The sequence below is a fragment of the Olea europaea genome, unplaced genomic scaffold (genome assembly GCF_002742605.1).
Source record: "Olea europaea var. sylvestris unplaced genomic scaffold, O_europaea_v1 scaffold213, whole genome shotgun sequence".
NCBI lineage: Eukaryota > Viridiplantae > Streptophyta > Magnoliopsida > Lamiales > Oleaceae > Olea > Olea europaea.
The window spans coordinates 389,350-409,726 of record NW_019239264.1 but is presented as its reverse complement, the minus strand read 5'-3'; the positions used below and the strand labels follow the sequence as shown (position 1 = coordinate 409,726).

At 33.7% G+C, this 20,377-nt stretch overlaps 1 protein-coding gene across 1 annotated transcript; it reads left to right on the top strand.

Moving 5' to 3' along the window:
• The first annotated feature begins 17,166 nt into the window (after positions 1–17,166).
• LOC111380359 (VQ motif-containing protein 9) lies at positions 17,167–18,418 on the top strand. The gene has a single exon (XM_023003894.1). The coding sequence runs from the start codon at positions 17,227–17,229 to the stop codon at positions 18,097–18,099; it is 873 nt and encodes a 290-aa protein (XP_022859662.1). The 5' UTR covers positions 17,167–17,226; the 3' UTR covers positions 18,100–18,418.
• Positions 18,419–20,377: the final 1,959 nt, after the last annotated feature.

The following is a 20,377-nucleotide window of genomic DNA, read 5'->3' as shown; positions in this document are numbered from 1 at the left end:
AGAATATTTTGCACAAGAACTCATAACTTTATCTACTTCTTGATGACACATTCTCAAAAATTCACTACTATAAATCTTATTTTCAACAAAAAAAAATGAGGCTTAAACTTAGGCATAATACCAAAATAATAATAATAATAGTAGTAGTAATAATAATAATAATAATAATAATAATAAAATAAATAATAAGGCACCAACTCTTGAAAAATGGCGCCATTCCGTTTTTATATTTCATAGCAAATTTTTCTTATCCAAATGATTTTCCATAGTATGCAACTAGAAAATAACAACAAATCATTAATTTTCAATTTATATCGCATACCTTCAACTGTTTGAAATCGATTCTTGCTAACCCACTTTCAAAATTTGCACTGTTTGATTTGTTCTTGGTTCAAATAAAGAAACTTCATAATGTAATCATTAATTATAAGTAAGAATAAAGCATATGAAGAATAAGAAAGTTGGATTTGAAGAAGGGTTTAATATGGTGAAAATGGGGCTGGAAACGTTAAAATTTAGGGATTTATGTTTAGGAATTTGGTAAATATTGATCTCCAAATGGGACATTTTAGTCATTTCAATTTAAGGATATTTAAGAATTTAATATATGATCAAAAGTACTGATGTATGTCATTTTACAAACATTATGGTTGACTAAGCTTTTTAAGCAAATTCCCCATTATAAATCACCTCTTATGAATTATATTCACTAGAGTTGAAGTGTCAGAGAATAAGATTTCGCCATAGTTAATCTTATTCAATCTTGCTTATCAAGTTACAATATCACACATTTATGTATACAGTCGAATCTCCTAAAACTTATTTGTTAATATTTCTCGAGTGGAGTCAAGATTACCTTTTATATATGAATTCAGTATAACTTAACGTGAATTATGATATATAAAAGTGCATTGATCAATAAGAAAACTTACAAACAAAAAAGCTACACAAACCACCCGAACATAAAACTTACAAACAAAAAGGCTACACAAACCACACGAACATATATCTATCTAATGTCTAAATTAATGGTAATAGTTAATCAAGCTAAAACACGTATATTACATTTTTTTCTCCACGTCCAGTAGAATATATATTATCTTATATTGATTGCCTGCAATAAAAATAATTTTTCTAATAACTCAGTTATTATCTTGAAAGTGTAGTAGGTTGTCCAAAATTAACAAAGCACTACAATATATCCAAAATCAATAATGTATGTGTTATCTTGGAATATGAACCACTCAACCAAATCTTTGCTCAGTCTTTGACGATCCATGAAATAATTTGACTAATTAATCCTTATATCGACACATGCAAACTGATATGAGAACATTTGATCAATAGAAAACAAGAAGTAAGCATATTTAAACTTGATATTTATAATTCGGTAAGATCGTTGTCCCGATTGAATCAAATTACACAAGTATATAATTGAATTTGAATACATGACATGGAGCAAGAAGAAGAACAAATGAATTGTAAAAATGACTAATTGAATCTAACTCCAATACTCATCATATATGCTTTTATGGGTTTTCATAATTTGATTGTGTAACCTCCGCAATGTATATTTTGGGGAGTTAGGACCATGCCAAGCATCCAAATGCCCCTCAACATATTGTAGCCTTGTAGGTTGAACCCAAATCAAAGTAAATTTAAATGCTTTATAAATTGGAATAGTGACGATGTGAATAATAATTACGAACTTATTATTCAAATTATTATTTGACCGTTGAACTTTTGCCTTATAGTCCCTGTTTGATGTCCATTACCTGAAATTAAAATGAGAGGAATAGTATTTTTTAGAAAAATGAGTGGTTAAAAAAAAAAGGAAAAATTTTCGATTTATGTGTAATATTATTTTATGGAAGATTGTGTGATTGAAAATAGATAAAAGAAAAATAGAATGTAATCTAATTTAATTTAATGGGAATCAAACAGGTCATGCAAACTTCTCTTTCATTTCCAGCAATTTAACATGGCCTCCGTCACAATCAACTCCACCTCCGCCGCAAACGGTGGCCCTCGCCAGGTAGATACAATACCCATTATAGATCTCAGGTTATTCTCCCAATCCGAACTATATTCCCTCTCTTCCTCCGCCATCGGCCCCCTCCGCTTTGACGACGTGGTAATTCCAAAGATCGACAGGAGCGTCTTCAATGAGTCTGCTGGCTCCCGCAGACAGACTTATTCCCGCCTCCGCCTCGCTCCTGCCTCCTCTTCCTCGGCTGCCACTTCATCCGTCATTCGCCGCCGCACTCCTCATCTCCGTCCTACAGCCGTTGCAAACAGCAATACTGGTAATTCAGATCCAGAGAAGGAAGAAAATTCGCAGATTATCGCTCTCCTTAAGCAATTATTTGTTTACAACTCCAACCCTGAAGAGCTAATCCCTGTTCAAGTAGATTACTCTTATTCCCTCCCCCAACAATTACGGTCATTTCCTTCCTCCTCGTCCAATGTGGTGGTTCATGTTAACAAGAAACGGAAACGGGGTCGCCCTTGTCGTGGAATGATGGAGAACAATGCCAACTCTTCTCTGGGGGTTAATGTTAATGTCGATTTTTATGATGGTAATAATAATAAGAATGGTTCGGTTATGAGTGAGGTTTTTGAGGGTGAGAAAGTGGGGGATGGGGATAGAGATAGGGAGGCCTTACTGAATAGGGATGGGGTGGAAGTGGATTTGGTGGCTTTGGGGACAGTGGAGGATCCATATGCGGAGGAAATGAAACAGAGGACAAAAGTTTGAAGAGCCAAGAGGAGTTATTAAGGTTTTTGGAAGGGCTGACTGGGAAATGGGGAAGTAGCAGGAAGAAGAGGAGGATTGTGGATGCCAGCATGTTCGGGAGCACATTGCCAATCGGTTGGAAGCTTTTACTCTCTCTCAAGAAGAAGCAAGGACATGTCTGGTTGTAATGTCGTCGTTACCTGAGGTTCTTATTCAAATAACACTGTCCCGATAGTTATTGGTTCTTGTTTGCATTGTGTTTTGCAATCAGGGCCTAGATGTACTGGGAAAAGACAGCTCATAAATTAATCGAGTTTATTAATGACCGGGAAAGGTTATATGGAGTTAATGTTGAATTTGTTTTATATCTATTATATGCACTTTTTTTTGTAGTTGAATTTTGTTATTTCGTTTGTACTTGTGATACAAAATACTAGCCAAAACTATCTTCGTACAAAGAAAAATCATTCTTCAATATCGAAAGATTTCACTCGTGAATTTCAAAATCAAAGCTAAATAAGAATATAAGCATGAATGATTTCTAACTCATTTATAAATGGTCAATTTTCATTTTCAACCACACATTTCAATAGACACATAAGTACTATCCACTTATCTACCATTCATTCTTATCTATTTAGGAGTTCTTTCAAATTGGATGCTAAGTTTATTGTAAATTGAGATTTTTCCCTCTTTTTTTTTTTTACCTAGTTTTCCTCTTTTTTTTTTTATTACTCTCTTATTCAAAAATTTGCAATTAATGTATTGTGATAGTGGTGCATTCAAAGTTGTGAAATATTTAATAAAAGCACTAAAAGTATTATATGGAGATTGGTTTTTGGCTCTCTAAGTTCGAGGGTCAAATATACTCTTTATTTAAAATTTTGAATATAGAGAGTTCGCTGGATTCCTCAAAAAGATGATTGACTCTCTATAATAAAGAGGATATGACTAATAAAGAGCGTATTGGAGATGCTCTTAATGTGGAAAGATAGATGAAGGTTATATATATGTTCCTCATTATGTGTGCACGTGGGAAATTCCCATCAAAAAGTTGTATGCAAGCTACTCATATGTTGAATGATTCAGGCATGTGCAAATTCATTTCTATGCATTTCATCCTTTAGAGTTTCACTTGGTAATGAAATTTCATGAACAGAATTTACCAATTGTCACATAGTAAATAGATGTTGACATTTCAAAATTTGTATGCCTCAATTCGTAAAAACAAGATCCCCTCCCCCTAGTTTGGTTCAGCCAACTTTGACCCCTATTACTTTTTCTCTCACAGGTGAACCCCTCTTTTCTTCTAACGGTCAAAAAATTAATTCTCAAAATCCCTCCCAAACGGGGCCTCAATGGTCATATCAGTGCTCATGAGAGAAACCATGTGAAAAGTACTGAAGAATCACTATCTGTTGATGTGGAAGTTTGTGTTGACAACAGTTCTTTTTGTAGAAAACCTGTAAGAGAGGTTATGTTGAAAGGATCATTAGGTTCAGTAGGCAATGATAGTGCGGAAACTTCCAATGTGAATACCAGTGACCATGTTAAAGATCACATTGTAGCTAATGACAATTTAAGAGGAGTTGATGAAGTTCTCTCATCTAACAACGAGAACAAAAGTTGCCATGAAAGTTCTGTTGATGCGTGCATCCCTGATGGTGTTGCTGGATTATCTAATGGTTGCAATGTGCTGGGGAAAAGTTTCGAAAGCCGTTCACCTTTTCAATTCACTGAAGCAGCACCTGGTGATATGAACAAGGTAATTAAAAATTCTGTTACCTTAGAGCATTCCAAACACCACAGATTATCTGGAAGTGGTTTATTTGGTTCAGATGATAATGAGAAACATGTGATAGTTGTAAACGATGAGCATTTCTATCCATAAATGAACTCAAATGCAATGCCGAAAAATTTGTGGATAATGAGACTGAATTTGGATGTTGTTCAAGGCCTGTTGGACAGGAGAATTATAGTGCTTTAAGGGTCGAACAGCATAGTAATTTTGAAGTCCTTTCCTGTGAGAATGTTGACAGCGCGCCCATTCTGTCAATTTCTACAGAAACATTGTGTGATCAAGACAAAGAATCCAAAAGCCACAAGCTGACTTCATATGGAGATCAGGAAGTGGTTTGTTGAAGACAATTTACCTAGCTTAGTTGATGAGCATACACTTGATGGAAAATGTAGCTTCAGAATCAGTGGGAATGGCAGTTCTGAAGCAGATAAGGATTGCTTTAAGTAGCGTCCAAGAGGAAATGCAAATTGGGATCTCTTCAGATCCATCTTGGAAAGAGCAAGCAAGTGTAAAAAAATATGAAATGAGGAGGCAACTTATTTGGCAAATGAAGTGTGTGCGCAAATTACCTGTAAAAGCAGTTTGCTTGCTTTATCAGATTATGATAGGAACATCAGCATTGAACATTTTGTTGACAAGGTTTGCAAAAGAAAAATGGAAAAGCCTGAAGTTGATGGCGTACAAAATGTCAAGACATATTTCTTTCTTTCAGTGATCATAATGAAATAAATTCAGATGCTGTGACTGGCATCGAGGAGGAAAAAGCCCAAGAAGCCTCTAATGAGGCATATGCTCGAAATATGATCTCCACAACCTTTGAGAGTGATCCTAAATTTCATGATATAGAAAACCAAAGAAATTATAAGCTGAGCCTTCTGGTGGCCATCCCCATACAAGCTCCGATACAGTTGAACAGGAAAAAAATCTACTAGGGAGTTTTAGTGTTCAATGTGGCACCAAGGAAACGTATGGTGTTTGAACTAATTTTAGTAACAATGTTAGTGGTGCAGTAGAAGATGCCAAACAAGGAAAACCTTTGGAGTTTGGTTCACTTGATTCTTCTTTGAACAACAAAACATGATGACCTTGGAACTAGTTTCTGCGTGAATTATTCAGGCAGGGATTGGGATGGACTTAGAGGCAATCAGATGGGTAATTCTGGCAACGACTTCATAATTGGTTTTGGCAGAAACAATCTGCAGCCTGATGAGGATGTTATGGCTGGCGACCTTCGGAAAACTGGTCAAGAAAATGTTTTGCAGGGTTGTCTTATTGCTACTAGAAGTGCACTAGTGTAATCATCTAGTAGCTTCCATGCCTTTGATATAATTTCAAATAAGGTACCCCGTTAAGTATCTTTAACGTGCAACATTTTTATTCAGGTGTTTTTAATATATACATGAACAAGGTTCAAGACAGCAAAAAAAAAATGTAATTTATTACTCTTTATGAAATTTATACAAGAACTAAATGTAGGGAACTATCTTGAACACATATAAGGTTTTTTTTTTTAATCATATTGCACGAATAGTACACTCAGTTTCTTGCTTAATTATGTAGTTGCGTGCCATGAAGTCTCTGGGAGCAAGCTCAATTTTCTTTAACCTAGCCATTTTTTTTGTCAAGGATCTTTTAACCTAGCTATGTTAGACTCTTTAACCGTTATTCCATGCCCCCTTTTCGTTATCTAGCTACTGACTCTGGTACACAACTATCATTGTTTACAAGCGATCATACCACGTAATCCAGTTAAAAGTATGTTTTTCATTTATTGTGTTTTTTCATTAAAAACTATTCAGGGTAAATTTCATTTTTGCTTGGGTCACTAAACATTAATTTGTCCCAATTAGGTCCCTCCTATGCTTTCCTCTAAGCCCTTGTTCGAGCCCTATTTTTTCCATCAAAATCCATTTTTAAACAGTAATTTGATCTCATTTCAACCACACATTCTTTAATAAAATAATATTATACTTAAATTTAATTATTTATTTATTTATTTTTACTTTTTAATCACATATTCTTCATCATAACACTATTGCAAAATGCATTTTTTTGAAGAAAAAATGGGACTCAAACAACCCCTTATGCATACAAAGGATATCGGTGGTGGCCTCTAGGGCACATCTCCAAGTGGTAAAAGGGGAGGGTGGAGGAATCCAGCTTTGCTTGAGGTTGTTGCGTCAAGGGTTCGAATCCTGAAATATGGATTTGGCTCTTGGGTAAGTGCAAGTGTACAAGCAGCCTTCCACCCTATACCCTTGGATGCATAACCTGCGATTTACCTCCCTCACGATACTCCAGGACAGGGGTGGCGGGGGACCCTTAAGGTTAGAGTTTAACCTTTTTTTTTTTTTTTTTTTTTTAAAGGATATCGGTGGTGACTGAGCTTTTTCAGTGTGGATGTGTGAGACTTGTGACTCAATCGTTGCTCTTCTCTCCACCTTTATGGGTCTGACATTCAAAACTTTTGCTGCGACCCAATAAAAACAAATAGGGTCGTTGCATAATGACAAAAGTCAAATTTTGAAATGCTTATGAACAAATTTCGTGGTACGAAAATCAACGTACTACAAATCATCGTGCAACAAATTTGTGATTAGATTTTTTTTTTTAAATTTTTTTTTTTTGGTTGCTAAAATACGAAGTTAAACCATGAAAATTGAAATTCTACCTTAAACTCTTGGGCTATTTGTTGGTCGTTATGAGGGGTTTTTTTATGATGTAAGATTCTCAATAAAAATACTCTAGTCTTACTAGTTTGTAAACCTTAAAAATGTAGGTTTACTTGGGCTTTGTTTGGTATTGCTGTACTTTTAAGAGAATTAACTATAGTTTGATAAGTGTTTGGTGAACTTTTGTTTCAAATTGTCATATATTTCAAAACCAACATTTTAACATTTTGTAAACAAAATTGATTTATTACCGTAAGTTTATACAATTACTAAATTGGATCATATAGATTAATTATGATCTTTTGTATTATTATATTATTAGTTTAGTAACATATTTTGTTACATTCATAATAATAAATAATATTACCAAATATTTCTCGAATGTATTCAATTTAATTATTTAAAATTAATAAAATCTATTAAATCTTAAAATTCATAAACTTACAAAATGTTGGAAGAAAATGGGTAGCCCATGTGGGTTAACCCACCCGGTTTGTATGGAAATGAATTTTGGAGGGAGGAGTTGAAAATTAACCTCCCCATCATCAATAACTCATATACGACTTCCATTACTCTATTATCATGAAAAGCAAACATAAACATTTGAGTTAAGGGGAGTAGAAGGAATATACATAAGTAAAAAGACTTGATTTTTGAAATATTACATCTCAAAATTGGTTATTGGATTGTAGCTACCAAATTCCTTTCTTTATGATCGAGTTTCTGACCATAAGAGGAGTACTTGGTGAGCAAACAAATGGCAAGAAGGCAAGTAATTCAACTTCTCGTTTTCTTGAGATTTCAAGTAAGTTTCAATACACCAAACTTGATTATAAGCCCCTGTTTGATCCTCATTACGTAGAAAAATTAATGGAGGGAATAGTGTTTTTTGAAAAATAAGTGGTTGAAAAAGAATGAAAATTTTTTTATTTACATATAATATTATTTTATGAAAAAGTGTGTGGTTGAAAATAAGATAGAGAAGAATGAAATGTGATAAAATTTAATGTAATGGGGCTCAAACAGGGGCTAAGCATGTGAGCACGTTTTACATTGGTATCAAAGCCTATATAAGTCTTTTTTTCCCTTAATCACATGCTGAAAATGTTTTAGAATGATTGAAATGCATGAATTTCGATTTTCTTTCAAAGCTTGAATATCATTAATGGCAACTTTTGATATACTTCATATAAATTTATGAAATTTATACTATATGATCATGATATTATAGAGAACATATCTAGAAAATTTCACTTCATTTGGATTTGTGTTTTAGGAGAAAAATCGAACCCTAATTGAGAAAATCGAAACTTCATCGTAAGATAATTTCTTGCACGTTAAGTTTCACACTGCTCATTTTATATAATTGGATGGATCTTCTCGAGAACTTTCCAACTGTATAAAAAACATAATTTTTGGTCTTGAATTAAAGAAATTATGGTCTTCAGAAATTTTGACAGAAATTTGGAAAACGATGAACAGTACCCCCGAGAAAAAAAAACCTGAAACAGAAACTATTGTCGTATTGGTGTTAAAAAATTGCATGTTGGTCCCTCAAATATTGCAAGTGGAAAATTGCATGCTGGTCTCCACACTTTTAAATGTTGAATATTCCAAATACAATTTGAAAAATTGCATGTTGGTATCCACACTCTTGAATGTTAAATATTTCACATGTAATTTGGAAAATTGCATGTTGGTCCCTCAAATATTACAAAATAAAATTTAGAAAATTGCACATTAGTCCCAACACTTTTGAATGTTGTTTATTCCAATACCAATTTGAAAAGTTATATGTTGGTTCCAATTATTATTATATTTTTCTTTATTTTTTATGCAATTAAAATAATTTTCATATAATAATATTTATATATACAATTTTTGAACTTGATTAAATTCTGAATTTTATTTTATTTATTTATTTATTTATTATTTTTTCTATAAAAGTCAAGAATATATTTTGTTAAGTGGTATTTGCGTAGTGGAATTTTTTTTTGTGCTCTCATCTTTTTTAAATGGAAAATACTTCGAAAGTATTTGATATACCACATTTTCTATACGTTCACGAGTAATGAATCTTAATTAGGTTACGCGATCCATTGTGATTAGTTTTCAATTATTGTGCTCGATTAGATATGGCTGGATTAATGCGCGTTTTTAGTATCCATAGAGAGGAAGCTAGTAGAGGACGAGCTATGGAACGTGTTGAAAAATTATTTGCATATAGAAACTATGAAATTGATCCACGACATAACCTAGTATAACACATAAAATATCTTGACGCAATGTGTCAAGAAGTGATATATTTGTAATGGCTATATGTGAGCTTGAAAGTATGTATCATCTTATGAGGACGTTTCCTAAACATTAGCATGATGCTGCTATTGAAGTTTTATATAATTCACCACCTCTACACTATAGTTATTTGATCAGGATCTTGAAGAGGAAATGGATTTCAGAAAAATGAGAATTTTATAATTAATTTAGATATGTATGGTTAGTTCAAAATTGTTGAACAATGTCAATATGAAATTTTATTTTTTCTATGTTTAGTAGTTATTTAAAGATGTTTAATATGATCACATGTGCATATTTGACATTTTGATATTTGTGTATATATTTCATATTTGTCATCTGTATCCAAAATGTCTTGCTTATTTGTACATGATTAATCTATTAATTTAGTGGGAGTTATAAAGTTGAAAGAGTTTACATAATTCTGACCTAGAATCTATGATTTTGCACTATGAAATTAATTTTGTCATAATGTAACATTAGGCTAATAGATGATGATTGGGAATTTCGTGAACTTTTGACTCCGTGTCTAATGTGAAATTATTATAAAACTTAATTTACATGAGCACAAAATGACGTGTGCATAAATGAATATTTATATGATTGTCTCTAAAATTTTGACAGACCATGGCGTCTAAGAGTATCATAGCTGACCTTAATAAGGGCGACGAATTGAATGATGATAAGTATAACACTTGGCGCCATAAAATTTGGTATGTGTTGGAGGAACAGGATTGCCTTGAGGGCATTAACCACGTGATGGAAGACCTAGTGGTAGGTCAAACTGCTCAAAAGAGAAGGGATCCGGAAACTCTCCAGACATAGAAAAAGAAAGATTCCACTACTCTTGCAATTTCGGTAAGTTCCTTAGTGGAATATCTCATTTATAAGTGTGAACAGTTCCTGATTGCTCATGGCATTTGGACATATTTGAAAGAGAAATATGGTGGTACTAGTGTGACTAGACTGAGGTAGCTGATAATTAAGTTTGATACTTACAAAAACTTCCTAATCACAACATCATACAGTATGTGAGGACCATGTCTACTATGATTTGGAAACTGAAGTCGGCTACTCACATACTCTCTAATGAGAAGCAAGTTCAAGCTTTGATCCGTTCCCATCATGATAATTGGGAACATCTAATAGTCAATTTGACTCACAATGATAGTATCAAAACTTTTGCTGATGCTGCCCGCCATGTGGAACTAGAGAATGAGTGTCTTGGTGCAGTTAAATCTCTAAGACATGCTTTTGTGGCTAAATCTGGTTTTGGAAAAGTTTCAGGCTTTAAGCGTAAGAAGAACTAGTTCAAAGTAAACAAGAGAAGAGAAAAGAAATTGGACAGGGACCTCCAAGCACAATAAGAAGAGTGAGTGGTTTGGAAAGAAGAAAGATAAAAGCAAGTTAAAATGCTTCAACTGTCAAGTGGTGGGTCTCTTTGCTCGAGAATGCCCTGAGCTAAAGAAGGTAGCTCTTATAAATACTTCTTTTAGTCCTGTTTATGTTTCAAGCACTGTTATGCTAACTGAATATTATCCTATGTAGATTGTAGACTTAGGAGTGACAAATCATGTAACCAAGGATCGAGAAGCATTATAGAGTTCCATTGATTTTTAGCTTATACAAAGTGGATATACGTTGTTAACGATGATAGAGTGGAGGTGAAAAGGATCGGTACATGCAAGTTACATTTGCGTGGTGACCGTACTATTCTTTTTCATGATGTCTTGTTAGCACTAGGGATACGAAGGAACTTAATTTACGTTGTTGTTCTTTTAAGATTAGGTTTCATCTTGAACTTTTGTGGTAACTTTGTTCGTATAAACAATGGTAATGCATTTTATGGATTTGGACATATAGGTGGTTTTGTAGTGTTAGATTGTGATCCAAACACTTATAATTATTATGTTGATAATTGTTTTTCTATGAATGTATTAAGACATATTGGGTAAGAAAGAATGAATAGGTTGGGCAAAGAAGGCTTACTAGATTTAATCTCTAAGGTTTTGTTGTCTACCTATGAACATTGCCTAATCGGAAAAACAACACGAAAACCATTCGATAAAACCTTAAGAGTCGAACTTCCATCGCAGTTAGTCCATTCGGATATATGTGGCCCGATGAATGTGAGGGCAAGATATGGAGCCTCTTATTTTATTACTTTTATAGACGATTTCATGCGATATAGTTAGGTCTATTTGATTTCTCATAAGCTAGAGGCACTGAAATACTTTAAACGATATTTGAATGTGGTAGAAAATCAAATAGATAGAAAGGTGAAAGCCCTAAGAACTGATCGAGGATGTGATTATTTATCCGAAGAGTTCAAAGAACTATATAATGATAAGGGAATCATTAGACAATTATTCCCAATACAACACAACAAAATGGTGTGCTAAAAGGATGAATAAGACGTTGCTAGAAATGGTGAGATCTATGATGGCGCGGGCTAATTTACCTATTTCCTATTGGGGGATACTTTTTTAACTGCGACTTATATTTTAAATAAAGTTCCCTCTAAATCGGTACCTACTATACCATATCAGCTTTGGATAGGTAGATCTCATGAATTAAGTTCTCTTAGATCTTAGGGATCAACTGCCTATATCCATGATTCTTCAAGTAAGTTTGGAAAATTAGGTGCTCCAAGGTAAGAAGTGCATCTTTATAAGATACTCAGACCAGTCAAAAAGATATGTGTTTATAGGTAAAAATTAAGCTGGGACTATAACTGAGATAGAGGATAGAGTCATGTGATGTAACGTTTCTTGAGAGTGATTTTCCTAGTAGTGAAGAAATGAAAAATGGACAATCTTTATATGAATTGGATGATAGAGTTGTATTTGATGGATCAACTAAGGGGCAAGAGGAAGCACTTCTACCTACCAATCCAACTGGGAGTAATTTATCTACAACTCCAAGTGACAGGGTTACATTGAAGCTTTTATTTCGTAAGAGTACTAGAAAAGTATGTCTAAACGTCATTTCGAGATTGAAGGGCAATTTTCCTAGTATCTCCTGAAGATTATAAAAAACCAAAATTTAGTAGAAGAAACTCTATCATGTGATCGAATCAATGGAAGAAAAGATGGAGCCTATGAAATCAAATCAAGTTTGCGACTTAGTTGATCTTCTATCTGGTTGAAAAGCGATTGGGAACAAATGGGTTCTCAAAATAAGCGAAGAGCTAATGGGACTATAAGAGGTATAAGGCTCGATTGGTGGCAAAGGGTTATATTCAACATGAAGGTATGTAGTATGAAGAGACATTTTCACCAGTAGTGAGATTTACTTCAATTCGACAACTCTTAGCTATCGTTGCATAACAGATTTAGAATTACATCAAATAAACGTGAAGACAACATTTCTCAATGGAGAATTAGAGAAAGAAAATTATATGCAACGATGAGTAGGTTTCATTAAAACAGGCCAAGAGAACAAAATTCATAAATTAAATAGATCAATCTATGGCCTAAAGTAGCATTCTAGACAGTGGTACTTGAGATTTGATAAAGCAGTTATCTTATACGATTTTGTCATGATGGACGATGATCACTGTATTTATTTTAAAAGGTCCAATGTGAAATTTGTAATTTTATATCACTACGTAGATGATATCTTACTAGCTAGGAATAATAAGACTATATTAAAACTATTAAGAAATAGTTGTCATCAAATTTTGAAATGAAGGATATAGGTGAAGCATATTACATATTAGGTGTTAAAATCCATAGAGATTTCGAAGAGGCTTCTTGCTCTATCACAAGAGCCATATATAAAGAAAATTTTTGAACGTTTCAAAATAGAGAATCGCAATCCCATTGACAGTCATGTATCAAAAGGCAAAATTCTAAGTCTTCGTACGTGCTCTAAACTCTTGAGGAAATGAAGAAATATCCAGAGTTCTGTACTTTAGTGCGATTGGAAGCTTGATCTACGTTATGATATGTACTCTTTCCAACATTTGTTATGCTACGGTCTGGTCGGCAGGTATTACTCCAATCCTAGAAGAGAGCATTGAAAAGCTGTTAAATGGATATTGAGATACCTGAAAGATACTACTAATTACTCCCTGTGCTATCAAGGAAATGATTCATGCTTAAAAGGATACACAGATACTGATTATGGTGGAGACCTAGATGAGCGCAAATCAACTTCGAGATATGTATTCTTGCTTAATAATGGCGCCATCTCTTAGAGTAGTAAGAAACAGACATGCATTTCCTTGTCTACAATGGAAGCAGAATTCATAGCATGTGCTTCAACGGTACAGGAAGCTATTTGGCTAAGGAGATTCTTACAACATCTAAGAATCCTTAGTAGTGATGTGGGACCTATATTGATTTATTGTGATAGTTAGGCAACTATTGCATGTGCAAAGGATTCCAAGTATCAAAGCAGAACCAAATACATTGATACAAAATACAATTTTGTAGGAGACATCATGGGAAAAAAGGAAGTGAGTTTACAAAATATATTTCTATGCAAAAATTGTAGCTGATCCATTTATAAAACCTATCTCGAGATGTTTTTATGACTCATGTTAATTCTCTGGGATTGCATAGAATATGAATTGTATAATATGTAAACTTTTTCATATGAGTCCATGAATGAACAATGTTTTGAGTTTATGTGTTAAGAGTAATATTTTGTTCTGATTTTTAGATTATTATTTAATATGCACACATAAAATATGTCAAAAAGATTGAGGTTGGTTCACTCCCACAAACAATTGCCTCGGACATTTTGAGGTGTGCTGAGATAAGACATAGTGATCTATTGTGTACATGATCCAATCGCCTTGATGAGATATTAAGATGAGATTGCAACAAGTAATCGATATGGATAATTTTTTGCTGTCCATAAGACTTGTTCTATAGCCAAATTGAGTTCTCAGTTGGGATTGTATAAATGAATAATTATAAGGAGAACTCAGGTTATGTGTCGAGGGATATCTGAAGTATGATCTGTATGGTGTATTTAATTTGTAAGATTAGATATAAGCCTTAAGAAAGGGAGAAAACATCGTAACACGTGTTCCATACCACGTGAGCTTTAACGACCATTGAGAAATGAAAGAATTGATCCCTGCTTCTTCATTGCGTGAGTCTCTGAGGCACGTATTACCTCACTTATATACCATTATGACTTTCGACCATTTCTCAGAATTTTATTTCAGTGATTGCTGCTTTAGCATGTTGCAATAACCACCGTTGATTTGATTTTGGAACATATCTAAGAAAGCAACTGACTTGAAATGAAGGAATTCAAGTAGGAAAGGAAGACTATTTTATCTAACACCTTATTTTGTGTTCACTGATCGGACAATTGTTTTAATTATTTTGTTACAAAATTGTGAATACAATATAAATGAGAAAGTTGGGTATGTTCTAAAATAAATTAAGGAGTCAGAAATATTCAATATGGTGTTACAAAATATGTCTAAGGTATGGTAAGAAATATATTTCCTCTTTTAGAGCTGCTATATATCTATAGCAGGTGTATAGTGTTGGGTGCTCTTAAATTAACTTGCTAGTCGAACGATCCATTTACTTTTATGAACTTGGAAAATGTTGAAATTAATATAATTCATATTATATTAGAATCAAGTCAAGCATATCATGTGTGAATAGGAGATGTTGGGAGAAAAGGTCGTCCATGTGGGTTGACCCGATTCGATTTGCATGGAAATGAATTTTGGAGGGAGGAGTTGAAAATTGAATTTGAAAATTAACCTCCCCACCACCAATAACTCCCATACAACTTCCATTACTCTATTATTATGAAAAGCAAACATAAAAATTTGGGTTAAGGAGAGTAGAAGGAATATATACAAGTAAAAGGGCTTGATTTTGGAAATATTACATTTCAAAATTTGTTCTTTGATTGTGACTATCAAATTTCTTCCTTTGTGATCGAGTTTCTTACCAGAAAAAGAGTACTTGATGAGCAAACAAGTGGCAAGAAGGCAAGTAATTCAACCTCTCATTTTCTTGAGATTTCAAGTAAGTTTCAATACTCCAAACTCGGTTATAAGCACGCAAGCATGTTTTATGCACCTGTCTTACAATTCAATGCTCATTTTTTCCATTTTCATATAACAATATAAAATAGCAAATAAATTTAAATTATCTTTAACGTGAAATATGGAATGGAAGATGTTTTATTATTGAAACGCTACTTAACCTGTATCAAATTAAATTTTAATTAATTAGGAGTAAAATTAGTATTTTGATAATAGACAAGTGGAAAAATTTAAGAATGGAATATGAAAAACCATCCTTTTTTACTTCTCAAAATCTACCACTCGTGCAGCAAGAAAAGATATTGCATTTTTACATTTTTGAATTGACGAACTCAATAGTTGCGGAATGATATACATTATAACTTTCTTGTACATATACAAAATACATGATTAAATCTCTACATTTTCTAACGTCGTATTGATAACTAAATGATCAAAACCTTTAATTTCTTTCATGTAACAACGGCTTTGTCAGAGATCCTAAAGAATATGTATGCATATTGTTCCATAATTAATCTTAAAATACAAATTAAAAAGAGTAAACTATTTTGATTATCGACATATAGGAAAGTACATGACACAAGCCCTCTTTATTCCTATACAAGGTATTACCAAAATATTTATGATAGGAAGGAATTGAAGTTTTTTTATACTAGTAGATGTATTAAATATTAATACATCCACAAAAGCATAAAAACAAAAGGACAATAGGAAATCAATGAATGTACACCTAATTAGGTTAATTTCACCACTAAAGGTTTGTCGAATGGTGGCGAAACTTGGGAAAAACGAATCGATTTTCAATTGGGGAACAAATAGAGTGTTGATTTTTTTATTTTTTTTTTATTTTTTTTTGGGTTCAATCTTATTTTTGTACTTCATTTATACTAAAAGATTTATTTTAATTCAATGGTCAAAATTATGCCCTTGTTCGATGGCTATTATGAAAAGAAATGGTGGTGAAAATGATGTTTTTAATAAAGATAGTTAAAAAGTAGGAAAAATTATAAATTTAACCTTTGTTTGAGTCTCATTTCTTTAAAAATTAATTTTTTCAAAACTTACTTTAAATCCCATATTCTTCAGTAAAATAATATTACACGTAAATTCAATTTTTTTTAATTTTTGATCACATTCTATGTCAATTTATGCATTATTTGATTTCCATTCTTTCCAAAATATAATTTTCTCTATTTTCTTTCCAATTATACATTATTTATTAAAATAATAATAAACGTAAATAAAAAAATTTCTTATTTTTCAACTACACATTCTCATCAATCTAATATTCTAAGATGTATTTTTTCATAAAAATGGAGCTCAAACACCTTACTATCAAAATACATTCTTTTCTAGAAAATGTGATTCAAACAAGGGTTTAAGAGCAAAAAAACGAGTATAAACAATAAAGAAATTTATTGCCTGTTTGGGAATGATTTTGAGAATTGATTTTTTTTTATCGTTAGAAGAAAAGTGAAGTTCACTTGTGAAAGAAGAAATCAAATATGAAAATTGAAATAATGAAATAACGGTCAAAAAATTAATTTTTTAAGAAAGAAATCAATCACAAATAGGCTCTTAATTTAAATCGAGGAGGCTAAATTTATAAAGTGAAAAGATAAGAGGCCATTTGGGCTAATTTCCACAGTATTGTATAGCCACAAACTCAACGTAGAGAAAAAGAAAGATCTAGATGGATATGGATAAAGCCTCTGACTCCGAGTCTACCCCCGGCGCCGGTATGGATAAAGCCTCTAACTCTGACTCTACCCCCGGCGCCGGCAGGGATGTGCACCTTATCCATTTGAATAAAATGTCACACAAGATCTCCAAACCCACTAGAAAGCAACTACCCCCTCCACCGCCTCCTAATATCCCTATTTTTGAGAATATCAATCAAAATCCCCAATCACAGCCGCCGCAGAACAACCTACAGCAGCAACAGCAGCAGCAGCAGCCGCCGGTTTACAATATTAACAAGAATGACTTCCGCGACGTTGTTCAGAAGCTCACTGGCTCTACAGCTCACGAGCGTCCCACGCCAGTAAGCCAGCCGAGGCCACCGAGCTCCCGGCTTCAAAGGATCCGGCCCCCGCCCTTGGCTCAGATTATAAACCGCCCGCCGCCTCTGGCACGGGTCCCGGCTTCAGGTCCTGACCCGTCCCAAATGGATGGGTTAGCCGGTGGTCAACGGGCTGTGCAACCATTCTCCCCGCTTCCGCCGCTTCCGGCTGTGCACGCAGCGGCGGAGTCCCCGATCTCCGCCCACATGCGGTACCTCCAGTGCTCAATCTCATCTTCTTCTGGTGCTTTGCCGCGGTGGAACAGCCTTGCACATCCCCAGCAGCAGCAACGGTCACCACCAGCGTCATCTTCTACTGCCTCACCACTATCATTTCCAACTCTTCCGCTGTCTCCGTTGCCATTTGGATGTGTGCCATCACCTAGATCTCCATACGCTGTGCCGTCACCGAGCTTATTTTTGCCCACAGGTCAATTGGGGTTTCCACATCTTCCTTTATCGCCAACACCGCCGGTTCCAAGCCCAAGGTGGAAGAATAACTAAAGAATTTCATCACATCTGAAAGGTAAGATTGATTAGTTTTTTTTATTTATATTTTTTTACTTAGCATTTTCAATGGTAAACCTGTAATTTGCACATACACATGAATCGGGGAAGATTATAATGAAAAATGACTAGTGTATTACATAGTGGAAAGAGATGAAGATCAGCACTTGTTAATCAGTGTTTTGTTCTGTATATGAATGGTAGTGACAGTGAAGGGAAACTGTAATTGCATCTGTACTAGTTTGTTTATGTTTTGAATTTGATTGACTTTTTTTTCCCCTTAAATATTAATGTTTCACTTTTGGTAGTTTTTCCAGTGGTTTCTGAACAGTCATTTATTATATCTATTGTTGAATTTCCTTATAGATAGTATTATTTGTGTTTAATATAATTTATCTTTTATCTGGAGTTTTAAATATGATTAATTGATTGATCTTTTCATTTTAATACGATTAGGTAGACATTAGAATTCATATTTTGGATTTGTATTTTTGGGTTTTTTTCTAAATGGAGCCTGGATACTTCGTTTTTTAGTCAAACCATACCAACCATAAATTATTCTAATTGATAATAGTAATATAAATCGGCCAAACAATGGATTTAATTGCACTTCATGCCCCAAATTTTTGATAGTGAAATAATATTTCAAATTGTCTTGGATTGACACTAGATATCTAATCTACATAGATACAAAAATGTGTAGATGGGAGAATAAGAATTTTGGGGGGGATCGGATTCCTCCCTTTCCTGCTAGGATTGGAAGTCTTGTATTTTACATATTTATACGATTGAGTCCTTGAATTTCTGAAATAGTGTAAAAAGAAGTGTTTCGAATCATTGCTATCCAACCAGTTGGACCTTTTTCCTTCATAACTAGGAAAGAGAGGTGCATGATCTCGCGAATTACTTCTGAAGAAATTAATAAATTAATTCAATTTGTGACGATTATAAGTAGAAAGTTCATATTCTTGGGTCATTGATAAACAATTTGTTGGAGAAATACTCAACGCAATTACCACAAAATATACAGATTCCAAAATCAATACTGTAATTAAGTAATCGTTTATAACTTGAAGATTATTATAATTATAACTAGAAAAGAAATTCATTTCTACTTTCTAAATTACTCCAAAAATAAACTTGTTCTTCTAGAATGCACCTAGAAACTCAATTTCCAGCATTAGGAATACCATTAATAAGACGTCAATGGTTGATAGATGATGAAGCATCATAATAAGCCTGTTGACATAATTTGGCTCCAAGTAAGTAGGAGGAGCACAAAGAATGGGAGCATATGATTGTCTCACTGAAAAGACAAAGGCAACATGCTCAAAAGTGCCCGGTGGTGAAAAAATAAGTCTGCGCCATTGAAAATGAGACTTAGGTTTTTAGTTTGATGACAGGTCAAAACAAATAAGCATTAAACCCAAGCTTTCATTGGTTGAGCATAAGATTTTCAAATGGCATGTTCCATATAAATTTCATCCTTTTTAAATTCCTTGTGCTTACAATGCACTTCAACAACAGCATTATATCTTGCTGCTTATTGCAGTTTTATTTATTTATTTATTCTCTCTCTCGCTCTCTCTCTCTGAGGCAACACAATAACTTTTAGTAGGCGACATACGATCAATAGACTGATATAGACCACGAACAATTTCGAAGTATACTCTACCAAATTATTAAAAGTGAACAAACCAATAGAAATGAATGGATTGTGTAGAATTGATGGTGAATTTGTGGAGTTGGCAATATAGTTCTGAGGAGGAGCATGATTACGAGGGCAATTCTCCCCGATGGTACATGGTGCACTCACTGATGGGTGGCATCAATTGGTTGAGTGACAATTGGGTTGATATCATTGGGGGCTGAGAGATTGAATTGGGGCAATATATAAGGCCTACAAAAATGTGGCTTGGCTGGAAAAATTGTAATGGATGAGATTTTATTGTTGTGTGTGGTTATAAATTTATCCACGGTGTCCTAGTTTTCTTTCTTCCTTTTTTTTTTTTTTTTCCCTTTAACTTGTGACTGGGGGAAGTGACAGAGAAAAATAGGGTAGATACAACATTGATTTTGTTCAGGGTGCCTTTATTTTATTGGGAAGGGTTTCTTATGAAGGAACAAGGAAGAATAGAGTCAATAGACCTAGTACAAATTGATGCAGAACCGGAGAGGGAGGGAGGCACTGTCCAGGAAAAGTAAAGAAAATACCAAAATTGGTAAGTTTCATGACTTAAAGACTATAATTATTTCAGAAAAGAAATTAATATTG

Bases quoted from the DNA above. Each gene is read 5' to 3' on its own strand.
- LOC111380359 (XM_023003894.1), top strand. From the start codon at position 17,227: ATGGATATGGATAAAGCCTCTGACTCCGAGTCTACCCCCGGCGCCGGT.